The sequence below is a fragment of the Euwallacea fornicatus genome, chromosome 4 (assembly GCF_040115645.1).
Source record: "Euwallacea fornicatus isolate EFF26 chromosome 4, ASM4011564v1, whole genome shotgun sequence".
Taxonomy (NCBI): domain Eukaryota; kingdom Metazoa; phylum Arthropoda; class Insecta; order Coleoptera; family Curculionidae; genus Euwallacea; species Euwallacea fornicatus.
The window spans coordinates 5,874,068-5,894,113 of NC_089544.1; the positions used below are offsets into that span (position 1 = coordinate 5,874,068).

General features: G+C 34.4%; 2 protein-coding genes across 4 annotated transcripts in view; one reads left to right on the forward strand and one right to left on the reverse strand.

Moving 5' to 3' along the window:
* The window catches only part of LOC136338856 (protein gooseberry-neuro-like), a 104,645-nt gene that overhangs the window by 17,856 nt on the left and 66,743 nt on the right, over positions 1 to 20,046 (reverse strand). The window contains exons 1-3 of one of the 2 annotated variants that reach the window (XM_066281625.1): positions 9,410 to 9,791; positions 7,006 to 7,319; positions 3,508 to 3,625 (exon numbers count right to left, since the gene is read on the reverse strand). In XM_066281625.1, the coding sequence (XP_066137722.1) occupies positions 3,508 to 3,625; positions 7,006 to 7,319; positions 9,410 to 9,449 (472 nt within the window). In that variant the 5' untranslated portion in view covers positions 9,450 to 9,791. Of the gene's footprint in view, positions 1 to 3,507; positions 3,626 to 7,005; positions 7,320 to 9,409; positions 9,792 to 20,046 lie in introns of those variants that run through there. The other variant, XM_066281626.1, reaches the window with a different exon arrangement.
* Positions 13,586 to 19,312, forward strand: LOC136338851 (uncharacterized). 2 transcript variants are annotated; one of them, XM_066281611.1, is made up of 4 exons: positions 13,586 to 13,883; positions 13,950 to 14,449; positions 18,505 to 18,769; positions 19,075 to 19,312. In XM_066281611.1, exons 1-4 carry the CDS (start codon positions 13,670 to 13,672, stop codon positions 19,260 to 19,262), a joined length of 1,167 nt encoding a protein of 388 aa, XP_066137708.1. In that variant the 5' UTR covers positions 13,586 to 13,669; the 3' UTR covers positions 19,263 to 19,312. The 2 variants fall into 2 exon arrangements, with proteins under 2 accessions (XP_066137708.1, XP_066137707.1); XM_066281610.1 differs by having other exon boundaries at positions 13,587 to 14,449.

Sequence of the window (20,046 nt, forward strand, 5' to 3'; positions counted from 1 at the left end):
TACTCTGTTATCTTGGGAATATTCCGCATTTCTGTTCCGTCAAGAATTCGGGGGAGAAATTTCCCGAAATTACAGCATTCGTTGTAAAACGACGAATTTCGTAATAATTCCTCGGGCATGTTCTCGAGTTCGTGGCATCCCGCGCTTTTGGCGACAGCTCTTGGTTAGTCTATTCGTGATTTTAGAGCACTGAGGATTATCCTACTTTTCAGGGACTATTAAGAATTCCTGGAACTTGGAAGTCAGAGCTTTTCACTTTGAGGCGGTCGATTTTGCTTAATTAAATCCTTCAAGATAAGGGACCTTATCATGGGACAACGGCCTGATGTGAATTAAATGAATAGACATTTGCTTCTGAGAAATATGCTTAAAGCACAATGCGTGAAAGTTATTTCCATCAAAAGGAATCATATTGAGCAGATCTAATGAGTTTTGTTTTATACCTACCTGACCATGGTGCCCATCTGTTGCGACTGATTGCTGGGTTTTATGGGTTCAGATCCGACCGGACTTTTAATGGGCTAGACTGCGTGTCTGGTTTTTATACGATTTTAAAGCTACTTAAAAGAGAATTGCAATAGATAAATGGCGTGTTCATTACAGACGGACAAAAATAGTTGGAAATAACCGTATTGGAAATTCTGTAGGTGGGTTCCTTTGATCGTATGAAATGAGATGAAATCCAGGCTCGTTCATCTAACTGGAGTCGCCTTCATTTGCGGGATTCAGTTAAGCATGCGGCGAACTTTCCATCGACTGATTATTAACACGTTTCTTTAATGTGGGCGAAATCAGTCAATAAGGCCCAGTGCATGATATGGAACGATGACAGTATTGGAAATCTTAAGGATGGCATCTCCGAAAAATCCCTTTGATACGCAAAAAAAATAAATTCGTCAAATTAAATTATTGCAACTTCGTATATGCATGTGAGAAAGTATGTATATGACATGAAGTTAAATCCAAGTTAACTTCCTACATGTCTCAAATGGACGGTGGCCCCCTTTTCACTGGTAAAAGAAGTTCCTTTTTCTTCAAACTCTCGAAATAAATACATGCCCGTCCTCCTAGCCAACATTTCCATACACACGAGAGGATGTTAACAATTGTTAACAATTTGTAATTTCTGAAAGGCACAATGGGTAAATGGTCGACCCTGCTGGGAAGTTACTCTTATTTTGCCGACGCAAAGCTTTGAAATGGGGCCGATGGTTGTTTGTCGGCGAAGCCGAAAAAGCCGATCGCCAAGGCAGTATTTTGGCTCAGGTGACACGGTCACAATGTTTCCTTCATAATGCGGATTTAAAACGAAAGTCTTGATTTATTTCTTAGGTAGTTTAGGTGAGCCGACTTTGAGAAAAGACGGAAGTCTCGTTCTGAAAGGCCTAAATGAAGAATGATTAATAATAGTTAATTAATGTAAGGAGTTTCGTAACAGAGCACATTGGCGCCTGAGTCTAGATTAGCAAAACGATGAGCGAAGTGATGTATTGGCAGTGTGTACGTCAGTTCGCCAATGGCTTTATGAAACGTAAATTTTTTAACATTTTTTCAAATAAAAGAAAGTTACAATTAAGGAAACATTGGAACTCAAATAAAAGATAATTATATATTTGGAGCGCATATAGTAATTTTAGTTTAGTTCAGATTGTGGAAAAATAGTAAATATTTCTTTCCGCCGTTTTTTAAAATTGTTTATTAAAAATGTATGCATTACCGAGAACTGACTCAAGAAAAAACAATAACCATAGGAGTACGGTAACGTATCTCATAAACACTTTGCTTTTGCCTCTGCGGGACTTAGGTTTCACATCATGCTGTCACCAAATAAGTTAGAATACAAAGATGTCCAGGTTTTTTGTAGCAGTACTTTAACCACGTACTCTATCTATAAAAATAATATTAGTTTGCTATATAAACTATATTCGAGAAGTGTTTTATTAAGGAAATGCAGGGTGATAAATTTTTGTATTTTTTTCAATTTATTTATAACAGCTCCTAAAAGTTTTTGAGATACATAGTATTTATTTCAAATTTTGAGCATAAGTTACTCTTTAAGGTCGACATGATTACTAGATGATCGTGAAAATCTACAGTTTGATATTTTTGGGGGTTATGACAAATTCTGAGCAGTTATTCTGCTCAGAAGAATTTCTTATTCGCCTTATAAGTTCTTGTTCAGAGTTAACAGAAGCAAAATAAACAGTTTTCTTCATAAACCCCCAAACATAAAAATCTAGAGGTGTTAAATCGTGCGATTGAGGGGGCCAAGCAATTGGTCCTCCACGACCTATCGATTTTGTGAATAGTTTGCATTTAGTCATCTCTCAATATCAAGGAATAATGTCAAAGACATCTGTCTAATTATGCTATTGATTTATGATCAAAATTTGAACTAAATATTTCAAATACTTCGGGAGCTACAAAGGTAAATTGGAAATAACATAACACTTCAGCACCCTGTATTTCCTTAACAAAGCATTTCTCGAATATAGTTCATATAACTAACTAATATTATTTTTATGCGTAGAATACGTAGTTAAAATCCTGCTAAAAAAAACTAGACACCCTGTATATTAGCTGAACAACTTGTTACAAGAAAGAAATTTTGGAACATAGGTGTAAGGAGTTTCGCCACAATGGTAAATGCGAAAGATATAGGTATTAACATAAGTTTTGACGCAAAAGTACTGTTTTTTATACACATGACAAGTGCTGCAGAGAGCTTTTTGTACACTGCGTATTCACGTTCTTTTTTTACCTAATTTCTGTTGGTGGCAACACCCAAAATGAAGGATGATTTGCATTTCAAGTATTACATTTACCCTGATAATAAAATTATATAGTGCATTAGCAGTATACTAGTTATACATGTTCAATGTAAGATCATGCCTTCAGATTCTCACTTTTATTTTTCTTTCACTCTAAACGTGCTATATAAGAAACTCATTATAATGTCATTAATTGTGCGTCTAAATTGCTTTTGCCTACATTTAAGCTTTAATAGCTCTATTCAACTATAAAGGCTCTTTCAGCCATCCTCCCAAGTTAATTTTGGTAAGACGTTTACTTAATAATAAGAGGCTTACAACGACTCCTTTTAATATCGAGGGCTTATCTATTTTTGCTTGCTTTAGGAAACATAATTTACGGAGAGACAATTCGAAACAAGAAGCAATTTCGGTAAAAATATTCTTAATATAATCAGCCTCTTGGATAATTAGTAGACAACAGCACAACATAAATTAGCTGGAAATCGCCTGAATCTTCCGCATTCAGTGCTGTAATAATTAAAAAACGTTCTGAAAGCCAATTCGTTTTGTTGACTAGTTGAAACGAGGCCTTTTAGCGTAACACCCTTTATATGTATACGGTGAGATGCATATTGTAGTGGATTCTCCATTACCGTTACATCTTTGTCGAATTTGTGGACCTCACAAATTCATTATTATAGAAGAGATTGTCTCATTGTTGCAGGAACTTGATTAGTACTCCGACTTTTCTTACCTCCAAGTATTCCATGTATTGTGTAGTCTTTCTTCCCATCCACATCTGATTCACGTTTACACGTTCCACGCAGCAATCTGCTTATCGAAGACACACTTGGTGGATCGGTAACACCATCCTGAAAAGGAAATTCATATATGTACCTTATTTCCAGCTTTTAGTTCAAAGCAATAAGGAATTGTGCACAAAAAAAAATCTTGTAATTTGGCACAGAACTATAAATTTAAGAATACGGTCAACCTCGTAGTATTACAAGAGATTCGTGTTAATGCAAAACAACTTGGTTTGCCTTTACCCGAAATATTAATCTGCAAAATCAAGACTTAATTCGAAATCAAGATCATTCAGATCTTGGTCTTGTTTTGCACATCATTAAATTATCCAATTCCTTGTGCGGGAACAGTTTATGATCGATATCACTTTGATCTCGAGCCTCAATCATTTTTCTCATTAATAAAAGTTAAGAAAATTAAACTGATATACGCACCGGAATTAAAACGTCGAGAGGAGTCGTACCTGCTGTTAAAAAAATTCTCCAGTTAAAAAATGCAAATGCGTTCTGGATATCCAATAACTTTAACCCCCGTGCAGAAAAAAAAGAGTGGTCTGACACATTTTTTAAAAGAATCAGTTGAGCTCGTTCGACTGGTGGAATAACAAATACATTTTATAATTTAAGCAAAATCAGCATGGTACCTTCCATCTCAAAGTCGGGAGCTGAAAAGGTTTTTAACGGCGAATTTCGCTTCTTGTCGTCCTTCTACTACGGATCGCATGTTAGTTACGCGAAATTTCCAAATAACAAAATTGTGATTCAACCTGTATACCTTAAGATGATGTACCTATACAATTTTTGAAATATATGAGAAAATAACACAGGAAATTTGACTTCTTCGTTTGCTCATCAAGGACTGTCATTTTTAATACAAATCAATGCTCAGGAGGAAAGAGGAAAAACTACAGAGTTAAAGACGGATTCATCAACTGGACGTTGGAGTTGGCTTCAGCGCCACCGTGAAAAGTCGGCGCCGTGATCGCAACACAAATCTACAGCCCAATTTTCACTCTTAAACCTTAATTTGGTATTGTGTTTTGTACCTAAATACAAAACCGTATTCCTTCGTTTCGTGTTTGACATTTTTTTTATTGGCATGAGTTGACATGTCGCCAACGACTGATTTGACTAGACCACAACGTTGTGCCACGGTTTTGCTACGAGCGTCAACTTCCAGAAGAGAAAATTGCATCGTCCTGAATGGCAGTCCAGTGGCGGCCAGCAACAACTTAACGTGTGGTGACATGATTCAAATCTGGATTGCACGTCAAGTTTCTAAATCCGACTTATGAATCTCTAATCTGGTGTGCCGAATGTTCTTTGAAAATAACATCAAAGCGAGATACGGGGTGTTTAATAAATATATCGGCAAACATTTAGAGGACGTAGGGGTCATAAAAACCAATATTTGGATAGAAAAAAGTTGGGTTGGAAATCGCTTCGTTCTCGTGATTTTAAGTGTAACTTCTTTTTTTTACATATTTCAATAACAGTTTGGGATAAAGAAATGAAATTAGAGGCATGCTATGGCGGGATAAATGGGCACATTCTGTAGTATGCAGAATATTTCCAATTTCACCAGTAGCGTCCGTGCAGCCATCCATCGTTCCTGTAATTGTCTCAGCATGTAACGGAACCAGACTTCGGAAGAAAAATATAATTTTGCAATGATGCATGTTTCACACATGTTTGTCTTCATGTTCTATACCTGTACTAAAAGAAAATGTGTAAATTCTACTAAAGAATTTTTAAAAAATCGAACTTGAAAACCTTTATCGGTTTTTTGATGGACATAGAAATGCAAAATTATTTTTTTTTATCTTGGAAACTGCTACTTGAGTAACAAAACACTAAAAGGTTTTTTTTTATTAAGAATCGATAAAATTTTTCAAAAATATATTTGTGTTAGTTAAAGTCAGTACCATTTTTTTTTTCATTGAAAACATCTCATTGAATCGCCGAAATATTCTGTTTACTTCAGAACATGAACATTTATCCCACTACAACATGTCTCTAATTTAATTTCTTTATCCCAAACTGTTATTGAAGTATTTGAAAGAAAAGAAAGAAATTACACTTTGTATCTCGGAAACGGAGCGCTTTCACATCAAATTTTATTCGATCTAAACGATTGTTTTTATGAGTTGTACATCCCCTGAAATTTGTAACTATGTTTATAAAACATCCTATATATTTTTGGATATCGTAGGTCAATTTACTATTATTAATTGTTATTTGTATTAAGTTAGCATTCCTTTAATATCAAATATTGACGTTATTACCAAAGAATTAAGGTAGACATTTATCTTGAGAATTCGAGAGTAGAATTACTCTTTAGCCACCTGGATAGACAACAATTGCACCCCGGACCTCTGCAGCTTATAAAACTTTCTATTTCATCCATTGTATCGGTTTTTCCTTATTTTACTTCTTGTGTGACAATCTCTGATACATGTATGATACCATTGTATACCATCTTTGGTTGTAAGATAACCGTATCCTCGCAACGTTGTGAGGTTATGGTATATGGTATGCTAAAATGTGGATTGCTATAGGTTTAATATTAATCCCTGATCGTTAATCTTTAAAGCTCATACCACAATGCACGCGCATAATCTACACCGCGATTACCCTGCCCAACGCCCAAATTCCATGACGGACATTTTACATAACATTATTATCGAAAACAATACCAAGGAACGACCGTCCGCGAGCACGATCGTTGTCATCGGCGATGGTATCTGTGCTGGCCCCTGGTGGTACCGTCGCAGGTGCGCGGCGGTACGGACTAATTTGAGGGCGACTCGTGACCCAGGGCGACGGTCGCCTTTCATCGCGTGCCGCCCAAGCATTTGCTCTGAAATTCGCCCCCGGCGGTACCAAGCTATTTACGCGGATGATCCGCGACTTCTCATTACGTTGGTACTTCTACAGGAGATGCCCTTTAGGATGACATAAACACGAATTTTACTTATATCCAATAGAATAGCTTAGAAGTTTTGACTATTTTCTTTGCTCCTTTCAGGCCTCTCTAATGGCTCAATGTTTAATTATTTTCTACAAAAATAAGAAAGGCAAGAGAAATCTTCAAAAAGATATTTGTGACTTGATACAAATTACCCAGGAATGGAATGGAGATGGTATAATGGAACCTACGGGGATAGTAGTGGCGAAAACAAATGCTAACACGCATGTGTGTTAGGAATTCCTAATACACATACATATATAATTGGTTTATATTGGAATATTGGACAGATGAACATCTTTATTATTAAGTCTTTTAGTGTCAACTTTTATCGAAAAAAAGGGCCACTTCCTTAGATGCAACCACTAAATATACAAATCAATAAAGTTGTTAGCAAAAAATATAAGTTTGTGAACATGAGAAACGCAAATTCCATGATATGCTAACAACCATGTCTTTCTCACATCTGCAACATTACCTTAATAAGTCGATCTCTAATTTCCCATGAGAAAATTTCAGGATTATCCTTCCTCATTTGCTCAATCTTGTCCTCAATATCCGTAGTGGCCACCCGCGGTTTGGAACCACCGATTACTCCGGGTCTAATACTGCCCGTTTCTTGGTACCGGTTCAGGATTTTGGATACGCATCCATGAGAAACCCTCAACTGCCTTGAAATCACACAGGGTCGTATTCCTGCAGCAGCCATTTCCACTATTTTCAGCCGTAGGTGGTTGGGCAGCGGACGGCCGTTAATGAAGACTCCACCCAATTGGTTGACTCTTCCTTGACCTGGAAGGAACACGAGAATATTTGTATAAAAATTGTTCGTTGTTTAAACAAAGCTCTGAAAATATTAAGTTTATAATGTGCTGTCTGGAAATTTTTGCAATTAAGCGACGGGAACTCACAGAATAAACCACGTGTAATTTTAAGGCAATGTATACCTCAAATTAAATTAACTATTCACGAGGTATGTTAAAGATCTAATGAGTTGATATGAGTAAAAGTGCTAAAATTGGAATTAATTTAAATAAAATCAATGATTAATATATAAATACTTAATTCCTATAATTTTTTTAGTATAAACGAAACTCATCGCTAAAATTATCATTTAATAACTTGGTAAATTCCCTTAGAAATGACGAATGTTGTAATTTGTAAAAAGGTGAGAAGAATTTAATGATGAGGTAATAATGAGCGGACTCCACGCCAGGGGTGGGCTGACGAGTAATTTAGTTGGGCCGTGACGAAAGCGGGTTGGCAGCAATTTGTTATGATTTAGGTCCAAAGAAACTAAATTGGTGCGTCACGTTTTAATGGGATCAGTTAATATTTCGACTATTCGGAAAACACCAGTTTTCGATATTAATAAAAATTTTATGGCGGATTTGATTATAAAGAGCTTTTTATGATATTGTTTTGTAGTCATTATTTATTAAAGTACTTCACAGCTATGCATAAAGCAATACATTAAAGTACTTGTAGAACAAATCAGATGAATCTTGTTTCATTAAACAAGCGATATATTTACTTATTGTGGAACTGACAATGACTGAACACTGGCTAACTTATATAAATTTCTTTTAAGAAATGATTAAGGTATTTCTGAAGTATTTTCATTTTGACTTAAAAGTTAAATTATTACCAAATTAACATAAAAGTAAATATAAAAAATCGTATATAATGTCGGAGCAACGAGATTTTATTCGGGCTATCCATTTTTGAATTCACAACTTCGCTCGGCCATAAAGCGATTCGCCCCATAAAGCCTTATATTACGTACTTGTTACATAAATAACTCTTACTTCATATAATTATCACAAAATATGAACAATATCTATAGTTCCAAAATAAGCAATTTTTTTCCAAATTTTATGAAATCTTCACTAGAAGCATAAAATTCTATTTGATTTTTTAACAAACTAATCATTGCAAGTTTAGTTGAACTAAATTGAACTATTGTGTTCTTGTATAGAGTGGTTCAATAAGAAGCATGTTGATACATTTCCGGAGGTGACTTCTGCATGGAACGTGCCAATAAACAATTGTGCTGACCAAGATACTGGAAATTCATAGTTAATTGGGTCATAAATAGTTTTTCTTAAAAGTTATAAAATATTATCCGATTAATCGGTAAAATATTATAAAAAAAAGTACTAAAATCGTTTCATTACGAGCCTACAGGCAGTACGTTTCATTATCCTACAGTTATTATATATTATCCTTTACAAAAAACGAGACATATGTAATAAAAAAATTAAATAATCAATCCAAAAATCATTTTTATTTTCCGAAAAACCATTGACGTACCATTTCTTTCATAAATACCCAATGACATGTTATACCACTGACATAGTTTAAGACATCCTTTATCTTTATATTAATTATAAAACTGCTAAATGTCTTATTTTAAATAAAACTTAAAACTCTGTTTTTCATAACGACTACGCGAAGTATTGTTCTTTATTGGATTTGTTTACTAAATTAATGCCAGCAGGCACCCCATGAAGTCTGTCGAAAAAATTTTGAGTCGCTCGTGGGTACAGAGAAAATGATCCCTCAAACTCTAACATTAAAATTATAATACTATCAGACACAATTATTGTTCAACTATGATAGAAAAATGTACCACAAAAAATTAATAGCACAGAGAGCTTGTGGTCCTCATCCATTCATTGACGTCTCAAATTCGGGACCCGGACTAGAATTCGCGCTACGGCGTACTTTCTCTGAAAACATGAGCTTTTATATATTTTAAAGATTTTCCTCTTCAGAACTATATTCCAATCAATATATCAAAGTTAACTGCCATTCCTTATTAGCCTTCTAACTAATAAAAAGAACGAACGCCTCATGAGAATGTACCACTCCTTTTGTACCTTGGAATTGGTAAGTGCCGAAAAACGACCTCATATCCATCTTAAATCACAATTACCGGCGACCACTACCAGTACGACCACACCAAATCCCGGTCACATCTCGCGACCTTTTCGAAATACTCTCCGCACGAATCGCCAACACTCGTTATACTATCAGTGCGACCGGGAACACTAAATTCCGTTTTTCCTCAATCGTAATTCATCGTTAGCAAGAAAAACATTTCGAAAATTACCATCTGTTGGTAGTTTAGCGACATCGGATTGGTCGGAAAACACTCACTCGTGTCCCATTGTGTGAAGAGAGGCAGTATTACGAGAACACCTGGGAAGTACTGTACTCTAGTGCAGCCCGAAAGCTCGGAGGGGGAAAAATCGAACAAAATGGCGGTGGATGGTTAAATCACGGAAAAAATCATGTGAGAGATTTGATGTGTTAATAGGGGTGGTGGAACATTAAGGGTGGAATTGAATTATGTGCAGTGAGTTGAATGGATGTTAAGGGTTCGGGGGATTTTATGTGTGCTTTCTCACAGAGGTTAATGCTGCTGTCTGTATAAAAGATTGATGCTACATACTGCTGAAGCTTTTGTAATTTTAATCTAATAACGAGCTGTGAAAGATTACTACTCATTGGATAATTTTGTAAAATTACGTTGAGATTATGTATATCTACGAGTTTTGTAATGATTACTTTTTTTAACTTCTGGAGAAAACCAAACGGGCAAAGGAAATACTGTAGAATTTCAATCTTGAACGGCTTTTCAGGTTTTACAATCAATTACATTTTGCTCTGAATATTCTTTGAAGAAACGTAACAATCTATGTATATCTAGGTTTTTTTCGTTTTTACACCTAGTTTTTTCTAAGCATTTCATTTATCGTATTAACGACTCATTCAGTCATTTCTATTTATTGGAGAGACTGCGTAGAAAAAAAAGGACCTATTTATAGCCTCAATATGTAACAAAAACTTTCATCAGATATATATAGAAATATTTTAATTTCTTCTTTTCCCATGATTCTAATCACAATATTGAGACTAAAATTAATCTTGTGAAAACTCTCGCACTAGTTCTTCCATTATTAAAAAAAAAATTCTCAAAGAGTACCCGGGCATACAAACGTATGTATATTCAGTTAGCACCGTTTGTCTGTGAAATATCTTGATTATATTAAATTATTTGCTCACGTAAAGATAGATATTTCGTTATGGTACGTGAGCAAATAAATGTTATTAATTGGGAAAATACCTGATGGCCCATGAAAAGTGTGTATGCAAATGCTTACCAACAGGGTAAATACCTTGTTTAGTTTTTGTTTTATGGAAAAAAAATTTAGAACATCTGAACCCCCTCTAAATGTCGATATCTGTATTTAGGGAGAAAATTTTGTTTTAATGTTTTTAACTTTTAACCCGAAACCAGAAGTGTCTCGCTAATTTCCGTTAGCTTTAGTTTAAAAAACTGATTATAGGTGGATAATCACCAAATTTATTGAATTTAAAAATTAGTTTTTAAGACAAATTTTGAGAATTTTAAGACATTTCAATTTATGTTTTTTTTAGAATTGCTGGTATAAATTTAATTAATTCCTGGTTTGTAGTGATGCGAACACAAGTAGTCTAATCCACTAATCCAACAAATCCGCTTAAGTTTATAAAATTGTGTTAAGCGTAATTAAATAATAAAACACGTAGGATTAACTTTTTTGCACAGTTGAAATATATTCTTCAATAAAATAAAACTGGTAATGACGTTTTGGAATACAGACGATAAGAATTAATTGTAATAAAAGGAGCTTTCATGCAAAAAAGAAATAAACAAAATCAAGTCACTCTTCAGAGAAGTTATAGCTGAAAAAGACAACATACCTAGTCCGCTTTGTTTGAAAGGCTGCCAATAAAAAACAAAAACTGGAATGAATTTTTAAGCTTTGTTCAATGAGTCACCCTGTACACTGACACCTACTACCACGAATTTTTTATTTTGAATTTTTTCTGTTGCTAAGTGTAGTAGGTAGATAGTAATAGCAATATTTTAATCATAGATCGTTGTTTTTTTAAAGTTCTAAAACGAAAACAACGAATTTAAAGTAGTGTAACTCTGTCGTTAAATTGACTCTGATGTCAAAGAACTATTTTTTGTATTTTACATTTAAAGATTCGCAATATTCTATTTAAAATATTTTTACCGATATTTAAATCGATTTGAGTTGTCTGCACTATTGCCTGTACCATGACCGTAACGTTTCGCTCTATGGTAAGTTAAGCGAGTGTTACGCATGGGAGTGCACGACACGTCCTGGGAGGTGCCACAAACGAAGGCCCGACCTTAAAACCATTTGTTTGGTCACGAGCTCTACTTAAAACTTGAATATTTTAAAATTGAAAATAAATATATGGATCTAAACCCCCGCATGCGTCCATCACTTATACACGTGTGGGAATTATATTAAAAGAAAAAATCAGGGGATTGGAAAATCAATGAGACATTTTTTTCGATGCAATTAATGGAGTTAATCGACCAATAATGCTAATTCGAATCAATAATTAATGCTATTAATTATTTACTAAATATTTTGCTTAAATAAAGTATGATCAAATTTTAGTTTGGGAACGTACCATGAAGAACTGACAATAATAAAATTCTCATGCCAAATCCATGATTTAGTTTTTTTAACGTTCCAAAAGGTGAACTTTAAAATCGTTTTATTTATTGTATTTATGTCATAGCAAATAAAACTTTCCGCATTTCATCTAAAAATAACTGTTTTCTATTACTCTCAAGCCATGAACAATTATCTGAACTAAACATAGTGGTTACAGAAACCAATAAAAACGACCCATACTCGGTCCTACTTTGTAAATAGTAATGACTAAGACCCTTTAGGACATTTTCATGGATTTTCATTAGCAAAATATAAATAAAACGTAGGTAATTAAGACATTCCAGAGTAAAACCATCAAAAATCGGTGAGTTAAACGGCTATGTTTGCCTCTCGAATCGAGAATCCGTAAAGGATTAGAATCAATTGAAATTATAAAAAAACTTAATAAAATTCTTCATGGGAACGTTCTTAAAAGTGTCACCGAACGGGAAAAAGTTTTAATGGTTCTGGTATGGGTATTGCCGTGGTACCAGATGACGAAACTTAATATCTTTTATTTACGCTTATGTCGCGGTTTTTTTGCATCAACCTGCCGTAGAAGAACGTCATTGTGTTAATAATTTCCATTTATGTTTTATATTTTTGTACTTATTTTATAAGGCGATTTTTATTTTTTGAGTGTTTCTGGAGGATGATTTCTACTAAAATTCAGTTATTTTTAGAGCAATTTCTTCACTAGTTATCGAGAGAACCGTGCTTGCTCGTTGAAAATTAGCGAAAGGTAGATACCTAGAAAATTTTAAGGCATTATTTTTTTCTTCAATTCAAGATTAATTTAAAATGTGTCAACTTTAAGCATAATCTATACGAGAAAAGCTATACACAAATAGTTTCCGGGACTGTTATTTACCCTTTTTGCGAAGAAAACTCTTCCGGCCGCATATATGATTAGAATATGCACCTAACTGGAACAATGGGCGCGTTCAGGAAACTTTTGCATTATTTGGTTGTAGCTGAATTAAAGCTATAAAATAGATTATGCTTGAAAATTGAAGTTTCGAAATTTCAAGGTTCACAAAATTAAATTTACAGCTGCTTCTAAAATCCAACTGTCTGACAAGAAGCAGTCTTCGTGTGTTGCAACATTCGATCGCTGCATATTCCTTGAATGCGCCTAACAACGTTTGGTCCATGTCTAAACACGTTCAAAAACTGTCGTTTCTGCACAAAAAACCTTTATCAAAGTTGTTGGGTCTTAAACATTGTGGTACGCCAATAAGGCATATTGAGCAGTGTAAGCGGTTCTATGCCTACGTGAATTTGCTTTACACCAAAGTCCTAGGTCTGCCCTTGAATGCCTGTAATTATTTAATTGGGAGAACTTGTTACTCTTCTTTTATAGTGAGGTTCTTTAATCCAATTTTTCCCATTCAAAGAATATCTCGATTTTTTTTCACGAGACACCACTGATGAATTCAAGCTAGCCTTATCAATTTGATTATTTAACCGTTATCTCAAGTCTCTAATTTACACTTAATTGCTGTTCAAATAGATAATTTCACCTATTATTGTGATCCACGACATCTCAGTATTCTCAGATTTTGTTTCGGGTTAGTAGTGTACATCACTGGGGTCTCTATGTGAGACGCAGCAATGGCCGCTCAGCCACTAGATCCAATTTATGAAAGATTGTACAGGATTTTGACATCCATCAGATCTCCTGAGAAATGGGAGTACTTTTCGTTGGAGCTGGACAGGACCCAGCAGAGAACCACGAAGTTGCTCTCAGAATTCTACACTGGAAAGTTGATAAACAAAGACACTGGGGAGGTCACGCATATTATTATTAAGGTGGTACCATCATGCGGTATTATTATTAACTACGAGGAGGTTTACAAAAACGAGATATGCTTTTATAACAGAATTTTTCCAGCTTTGAATAAATTCCAAAAATCTAAAGGGATCAAAAACCTCTTCGACAATGTTCCCAACTACATCGGAGGGCATTCTCACGCCCAAAAAGAATTCATCGTTATGGAGAATATAACCGCTGCTGGTTATGAAATGCTCGACAAAGACCTCAGATACATAGACAGTAAATACCTCAAAGGAATCTTCAAGGTTTATGCCAGATTGCACGCCTTATCGTTTGTTTACAAGCATCAGCATCCAGAAGAATTCAAAAGCTTGACCGATGGTTTGGTGGATATTTTGAAGTTCTTGAACACACACGGACTGGGAAGACCCATGGAAAGTGCGTATTTGGCTGCTATTGATGCGTTCAATCCAGAATTGGAAGGTGATATCGTGATGAAGCTGAAAAAGATTAAGAACGTCCAGGAAACTCTCGTCAATGCGCGGTCTTCTAGTGGCAAATACAAGTGTCTTACTCATGGAAATTGTCTATTAGGAAATATGTTGTTTAAATATAAGGTAAGTGAGCAAGTCTCTGCCAGAATAGACGTATAAATTATGAAGAAATTTCTAAAAAAAACGTGACATAATTATAAAAAACCTTAAACATAAAATAAGCTTAATCTTGAGTTTATGGAAAAAAATGTTTGCATTTTGCTCATTTACGTTCCATGTAAAGCAGATAAAAGATAAAGAATTGAATGTATTATTCATATAAATTAAATACAACAATTATGGCCCAAGTTTTGTCCTCTTAAAGAAGAGTATCGTCCTCCACGGTTTTTTAAAATTTTGGATTAGGAATTTTAATAGTAATCTCGGTAAAAACATATTTGATCCCCTATACGTGAAATATGCATTCAATATGTTATATAACCTTTATACCCAAAATTTCTTTTGAACACAATTTTTTTCTGGCAATTATGCCTTGCGGTACGTTTATGAAGATAGGCCACCCTGCATATCTAAAACAACAGAAACTTAGTAACTTTTTGCCTCATACATAGAATTTAGGTAATTAAAAAACAATAAATTTTGGGTCTTTTACATAATTGAAACATCCATTAGCAGAATAACATTATCATAGACACATTGATGAGAACTACGAGTGCAATGCATCTCCTATAATCGTCGATCAAGGCCGTCTGATATGAAATCACTTAAAGACTGTTTTTCACGTAACATGATGCGTGTAGATAGAAAACCTGATATTTTGCTGAATTAAATTTACTTTGACAAACTTGCAAAAGATTGATGGTCTGTAGCTTTGCGTAAAAATAAGACGGGAAACAAGTTGACTAAGCAAAGGACTAAATAAAATTTTGAATGGTATATCATGTCTTGTCAGTTTTAAGCTCGAAAGCAAAACGTTACGTGTAGATCTAGCTTAATGCAAATTGTGTCACGGTCTTATAAACTGAGTTTAGAGACTTATACTATTTAAATTTATAAGCAAATTTGTCGCAATACTTCAAATCTGTTTGCCACCACAGTAATAAGTGACAACGCTTTAGACGTAAAAAGTATTTGATTTCGAAAATATCATAATACAAGAAACGTCATCAAAACACTATCTATGCAAACTGTAATAATATCTATCATTATTATCAGTTCTCCTAATAGCTCATTATAATGCAAATGTAGTAAAGATATACAGGTGTATTCAATAACAGATGAGTAACTTTCTTATCTACGAAACAATATCAGTTACTTGCCTTCGTACGTATTCATTTTTGCATGATTTTTTTGTTTTAGTAATATACTAGCAAATTTCAGTATCTGTGTTAAAATTCACTTTATGTTTATTGTCTAATAGTAGTTAACCGTTAATCGAGTAACTAAACCATCTCCTAAAAATATCTTACTCATAAAAATCTCGTAATAATCGTCACATGCGAGATGAATTTTTTAAATGTACAAATGCCAATGTCTTGAAAGTTATGCCGGCAACGGAAATATCCAAAAAGACGTCTACCATAATATTATGAAGAAAAGTGATTCAGGGTATGGTGAACTCACCTCCTTCTACCAAATGTGCTCCAGCCTCCATAAGTATTTTTTTTTAATAGAACGGGCATGGTTGCGATATATCTTGAGAAAGAATTTTCAGTACGCTTTTCAATGGTACCAAAGTTTCTACAGTTCCGCCCTCAAATGTATCGGATGATGCCTAAAATGCAAAACATGAGTAAGACTCCAAGGTGTCTTACTCATGGTTTGATTTTGTACATGGGTAGAATTCAATGATTTTCAATTAGGAATAAGTAATAGAACTGGTAATTAATTGAGAGTTTTATTGTACTTAAATCAAAGCGTAAGATTTCCAGCTCAATGCTAATAACTGTTTATAACAGGTGTTTATTATTTTCCACACAAGCGATATCCATGTTCTCGACGTACATTTTTATCAAAGACTTAATAATAATGTTAATTGTAAAAAATTACGTATTTTTCTGTTATCGGTATTTGTGTATATTTCTTTATTCAGTAAATGCTCAAATCCTAATCGTAATTTATTATCTGATTTTCTCTTCGTACTTTTTTTCATAAATTTTCAACTGAAACATGGTTTATTCAATTGTGAAACAGATCGAAATCTTTTTTATCGATGGTGCTGAGGAAGGTTGTCTTGTATGAACTACAGAACTATTTCGTCAGCGACATCCTGGAAAAAACATTAATCGTTCCTAGGTTAGGAAAGTAATATAGAAATTTGAGAAAACCGGCCAATAGAAAACGAAATTAATATAGAATATTAGAGGAGTTTAATCAAGATGAAGTTCTCGAACAATTTCTCAGAAACCCATTATTGCTTATTTGTCGAGCTTTAACTGGACTAACAACAACATTGATCCGAAAAGTTCTAAAATTCCACAAATTTTGTCCATACAGAAGTCAACTTCATTAGAAATTGAATAAAGATGATGCTGATGGACGAATTGAATATTGCGACATAATGCAAGCTTTGATTACCAACACACACAGGTACAATTGTAGAATTTGGAGTAATTCAAACCCTCATGTTTCGAGGGAAGGGAGCGCCCAATGTCCACAAAAATCTAATGTTTGGGCAAGGATTCTTGGAGATGCTATCATAGAACCTTTGTTTGTTGACAGTAATTTAAATGGTCAAATCTACCGTGCCCTTTTGAAAAATACTATTAAATCATTGATAATCCATGAACTAGAGAATCAGTAGAACGAAAATGTACTAATATTTCAAAATGAAGGGACATCTTCACATTTGGTTTTACCCCTTAGGCGGTAGTTGGATAACAATTACCCCGCAATATGGATTAGACGTGATGGAATGGTTTCCTATATGTCCCGATCTCACATTCTTGGATTTTTTTTGTGGGGGCACTTAAAATATGTAACCTACAAAATCCAATTGGAAACAATTAAAGAATTAAGATAGCGAATTATTACTGAGTATGGTGCAATTTTTAAACAAATTTTTGTCAATGTACATTAAGAATGTGAATATTGTTTGTACATTTGTATGAAAAATAACGAACACTTATTATAAAAATTATTAATATTAAGCAGAAAGTCTTACGCTTTAATGTAATTACAATAATATTTTGAATTAATTATCAGTTCTACTAATTATTTCTGATAAAAAACAACATATAATTCTACACCTAGGTGTGTCATTCATGGATTTTGCATTTTAAGCATTATTGGTTACATTTGAGGGCGGAATTCCAACAGCTTTGGTATCATTAAAAAGTCCATTGAAAATGCTTTTGAACGATAAATCTCAACCCTGCTCATGTCATTTAAAAAAAATCACTTGATGGGGTTTTGCGGTGTTTTTCGTAGAAGGTAGTGAGTTAGTTAATCATTTTCCGCCATCATATTATGGTAGACGTGTTTTTGGATTTTCCCATTGCGTGAATAGTTTTCAAGATATTGGCATTTATACTTTTAAAAAATTAAATTTGTAGAAATCTGTTGTAAATTTTAGGACCATGAATCTGCGCAAAAAAAAATATTATAAAAAAGCAATTTCTGAACACTCATTTCTTCAAGAATTAAGATCCGCGATTACTGTTTTCTAAATGGTTTTTTTACTGTAATAAGGAGTGAAATTAGAAGTTCCTGCAAAATTATGGAATTCAACTGAATGAAGTTAGTACTAAGGGCAATAATTTTGGAGCTGTTGTGAAATGTTATCCGTACACATTTATTGTGATGGCATTTGTACCACAAATGTATGACTGTTTCATTAAATTTTTATTACCCTGGTATAACATTCCATGAGAGATCTGCTCTATTGATCCTATAGAATGCTAAAAATACTCGAAAATTCATAGGTATTTTATAAAACGTAAGAGGTAAAAGAAAAATTAAGATAAAATTGCTCATTTTTAGAATCTGCAAAATTCCGTTTTTTAATTTTTCTACAGTCAATTTATTTGCGATTTTTGAATAATTCTCAAATTTCCCGAGCAGTACATTTTCTTGAGCGAAGGTAACGCAGTGCCATCCTGTAGGAAGTTTGCTCTTTTCGCAACAAAAATAATATGAAATAATCTCAAAATTACATTGCGATTCATCTGATTTCACAGAGCTGCGAGGAAAAAGAAGAACTCCAAGTAAAACTCATAGATTTCCAATTGGTGTACGTTAGCACCCCAGTTCATGACCTCTCTTACTTCTTCTATTCGGGGGCCTCCAAGGACGACATGGATAAAGTTGACCAGTACCTGGATCTGTATTACGACACATTTTCCTTATTCGTCAAGGAATTGGGTGCCGACCCTCAGGAAATCTATCCCTACGAAGTCTTGAAAGAGGAATGGAAGAAGTATTCTCTTATGGGCTTAATTATGGGTATGACTTGAATTTCAAACCATATGGTTTCTCTGGATGTTGCGTTTTTTTCTGCTTTGCTCCTGTGACATGCACTTTAATCGCTTTGAAAAAATATAGAATATCGATTTTTAATTTTTTACGGAATTTGATCCTTCTAGATGAGGTAGAATGTTATATCCATCGCTGGCAGTCACGTCGGTATAGCGGTAACATTAATTAAAATCAAGTATACGATTCCTGAACGATACCCTTATCAAAAATACGACCATTAGGGCGATTTTTCTAGTGCATATGTAATTTTTTTTGTTTTTCTTTTTGTTTAGGAATAGGCGTGTCGGTTAAAAAATTGCTGGATAAAAATAACACCGAAACACATACGATGGTCGATTTGCCAAGGGAAATCAAGACCGAAATGTTTCGGCAAAAGTGCTTGCAGATCCAAAAGGAAAATGACTTCAAGCAACGGGCTCGGGAAATTTGCTTACATGCTGTAGAATATGGAATATTGTAATTTCAGTAAGATTGTTCATAAAATTAAATAAATGACTGCGATTGTTTAAAGTTTTGCCGTTAGGTGCTCACTAACACTTTATCCAATTTTTTTCTTTAAATTTTTTCCCTTTTTTACAATGGAACATTTGCAAATACACCGTCTTTCAACCGAATAGGAACAAATATGCCACAAACGGCTTAAGTTTACATTTCCAAGTATCCTAAAAATAAATATAATGCTCGGTTGAATGACTACAACGAAATTATGCGCAAATTTAAAATTTCCTGAATGAGTTCCAGAAATGGAAATTTTTGCCTGATTTGGGGATGCCCGTGCAGGAAAGAATTCTGATCCTTCTCCTATAGTCTATTAGTCACTCTGAATTTATAGGAATTGGTAGTACAAGCATGCGCAGATGACAATACAGTACTCTTAACGAATGGACCATCAGTTTCATCCTCAGCACCATTCAGGAGGCGTTGGATGTAGGGTACAGTTCATGCGAAAAACCATCTCTCTTAGGGGTAACACTCTGTTCTCGCCAGAAATAAAGTATCTAGACTCAACGTAGATAAGTCACTAAGTTGTAATACGCACGTGGCCAACACTATGTGGAAAGCATTACTTTCCCGACGGACGTGCAGGAATATGTGTTGTATGCGGTCATCGGTCCCAAAAATGCCATTGCCTCAGATTCACCTTTACTGGAACCTAAACCAACATGAGGGTATCCCATCACTTAAGTGGGACATGGAGCGAGTTGTAGTTCTAGGAGCTTCGGAACGCTCTATCGGGTATGACA

Excerpts from the sequence above, each read along its gene's own strand:
- LOC136338851 (XM_066281610.1), top strand. The coding sequence starts at position 13,670 with ATGGCCGCTCAGCCACTAGATCCAATTTATGAAAGATTGTACAGGATT. Across the intron at positions 14,450-18,504 it reads ATATGTTGTTTAAATATAAG|AGCTGCGAGGAAAAAGAAGA; the intron begins GTAAGTGAGCAA and ends CTGATTTCACAG. Across the intron at positions 18,770-19,074 it reads TCTTATGGGCTTAATTATGG|GAATAGGCGTGTCGGTTAAA; the intron begins GTATGACTTGAA and ends CTTTTTGTTTAG.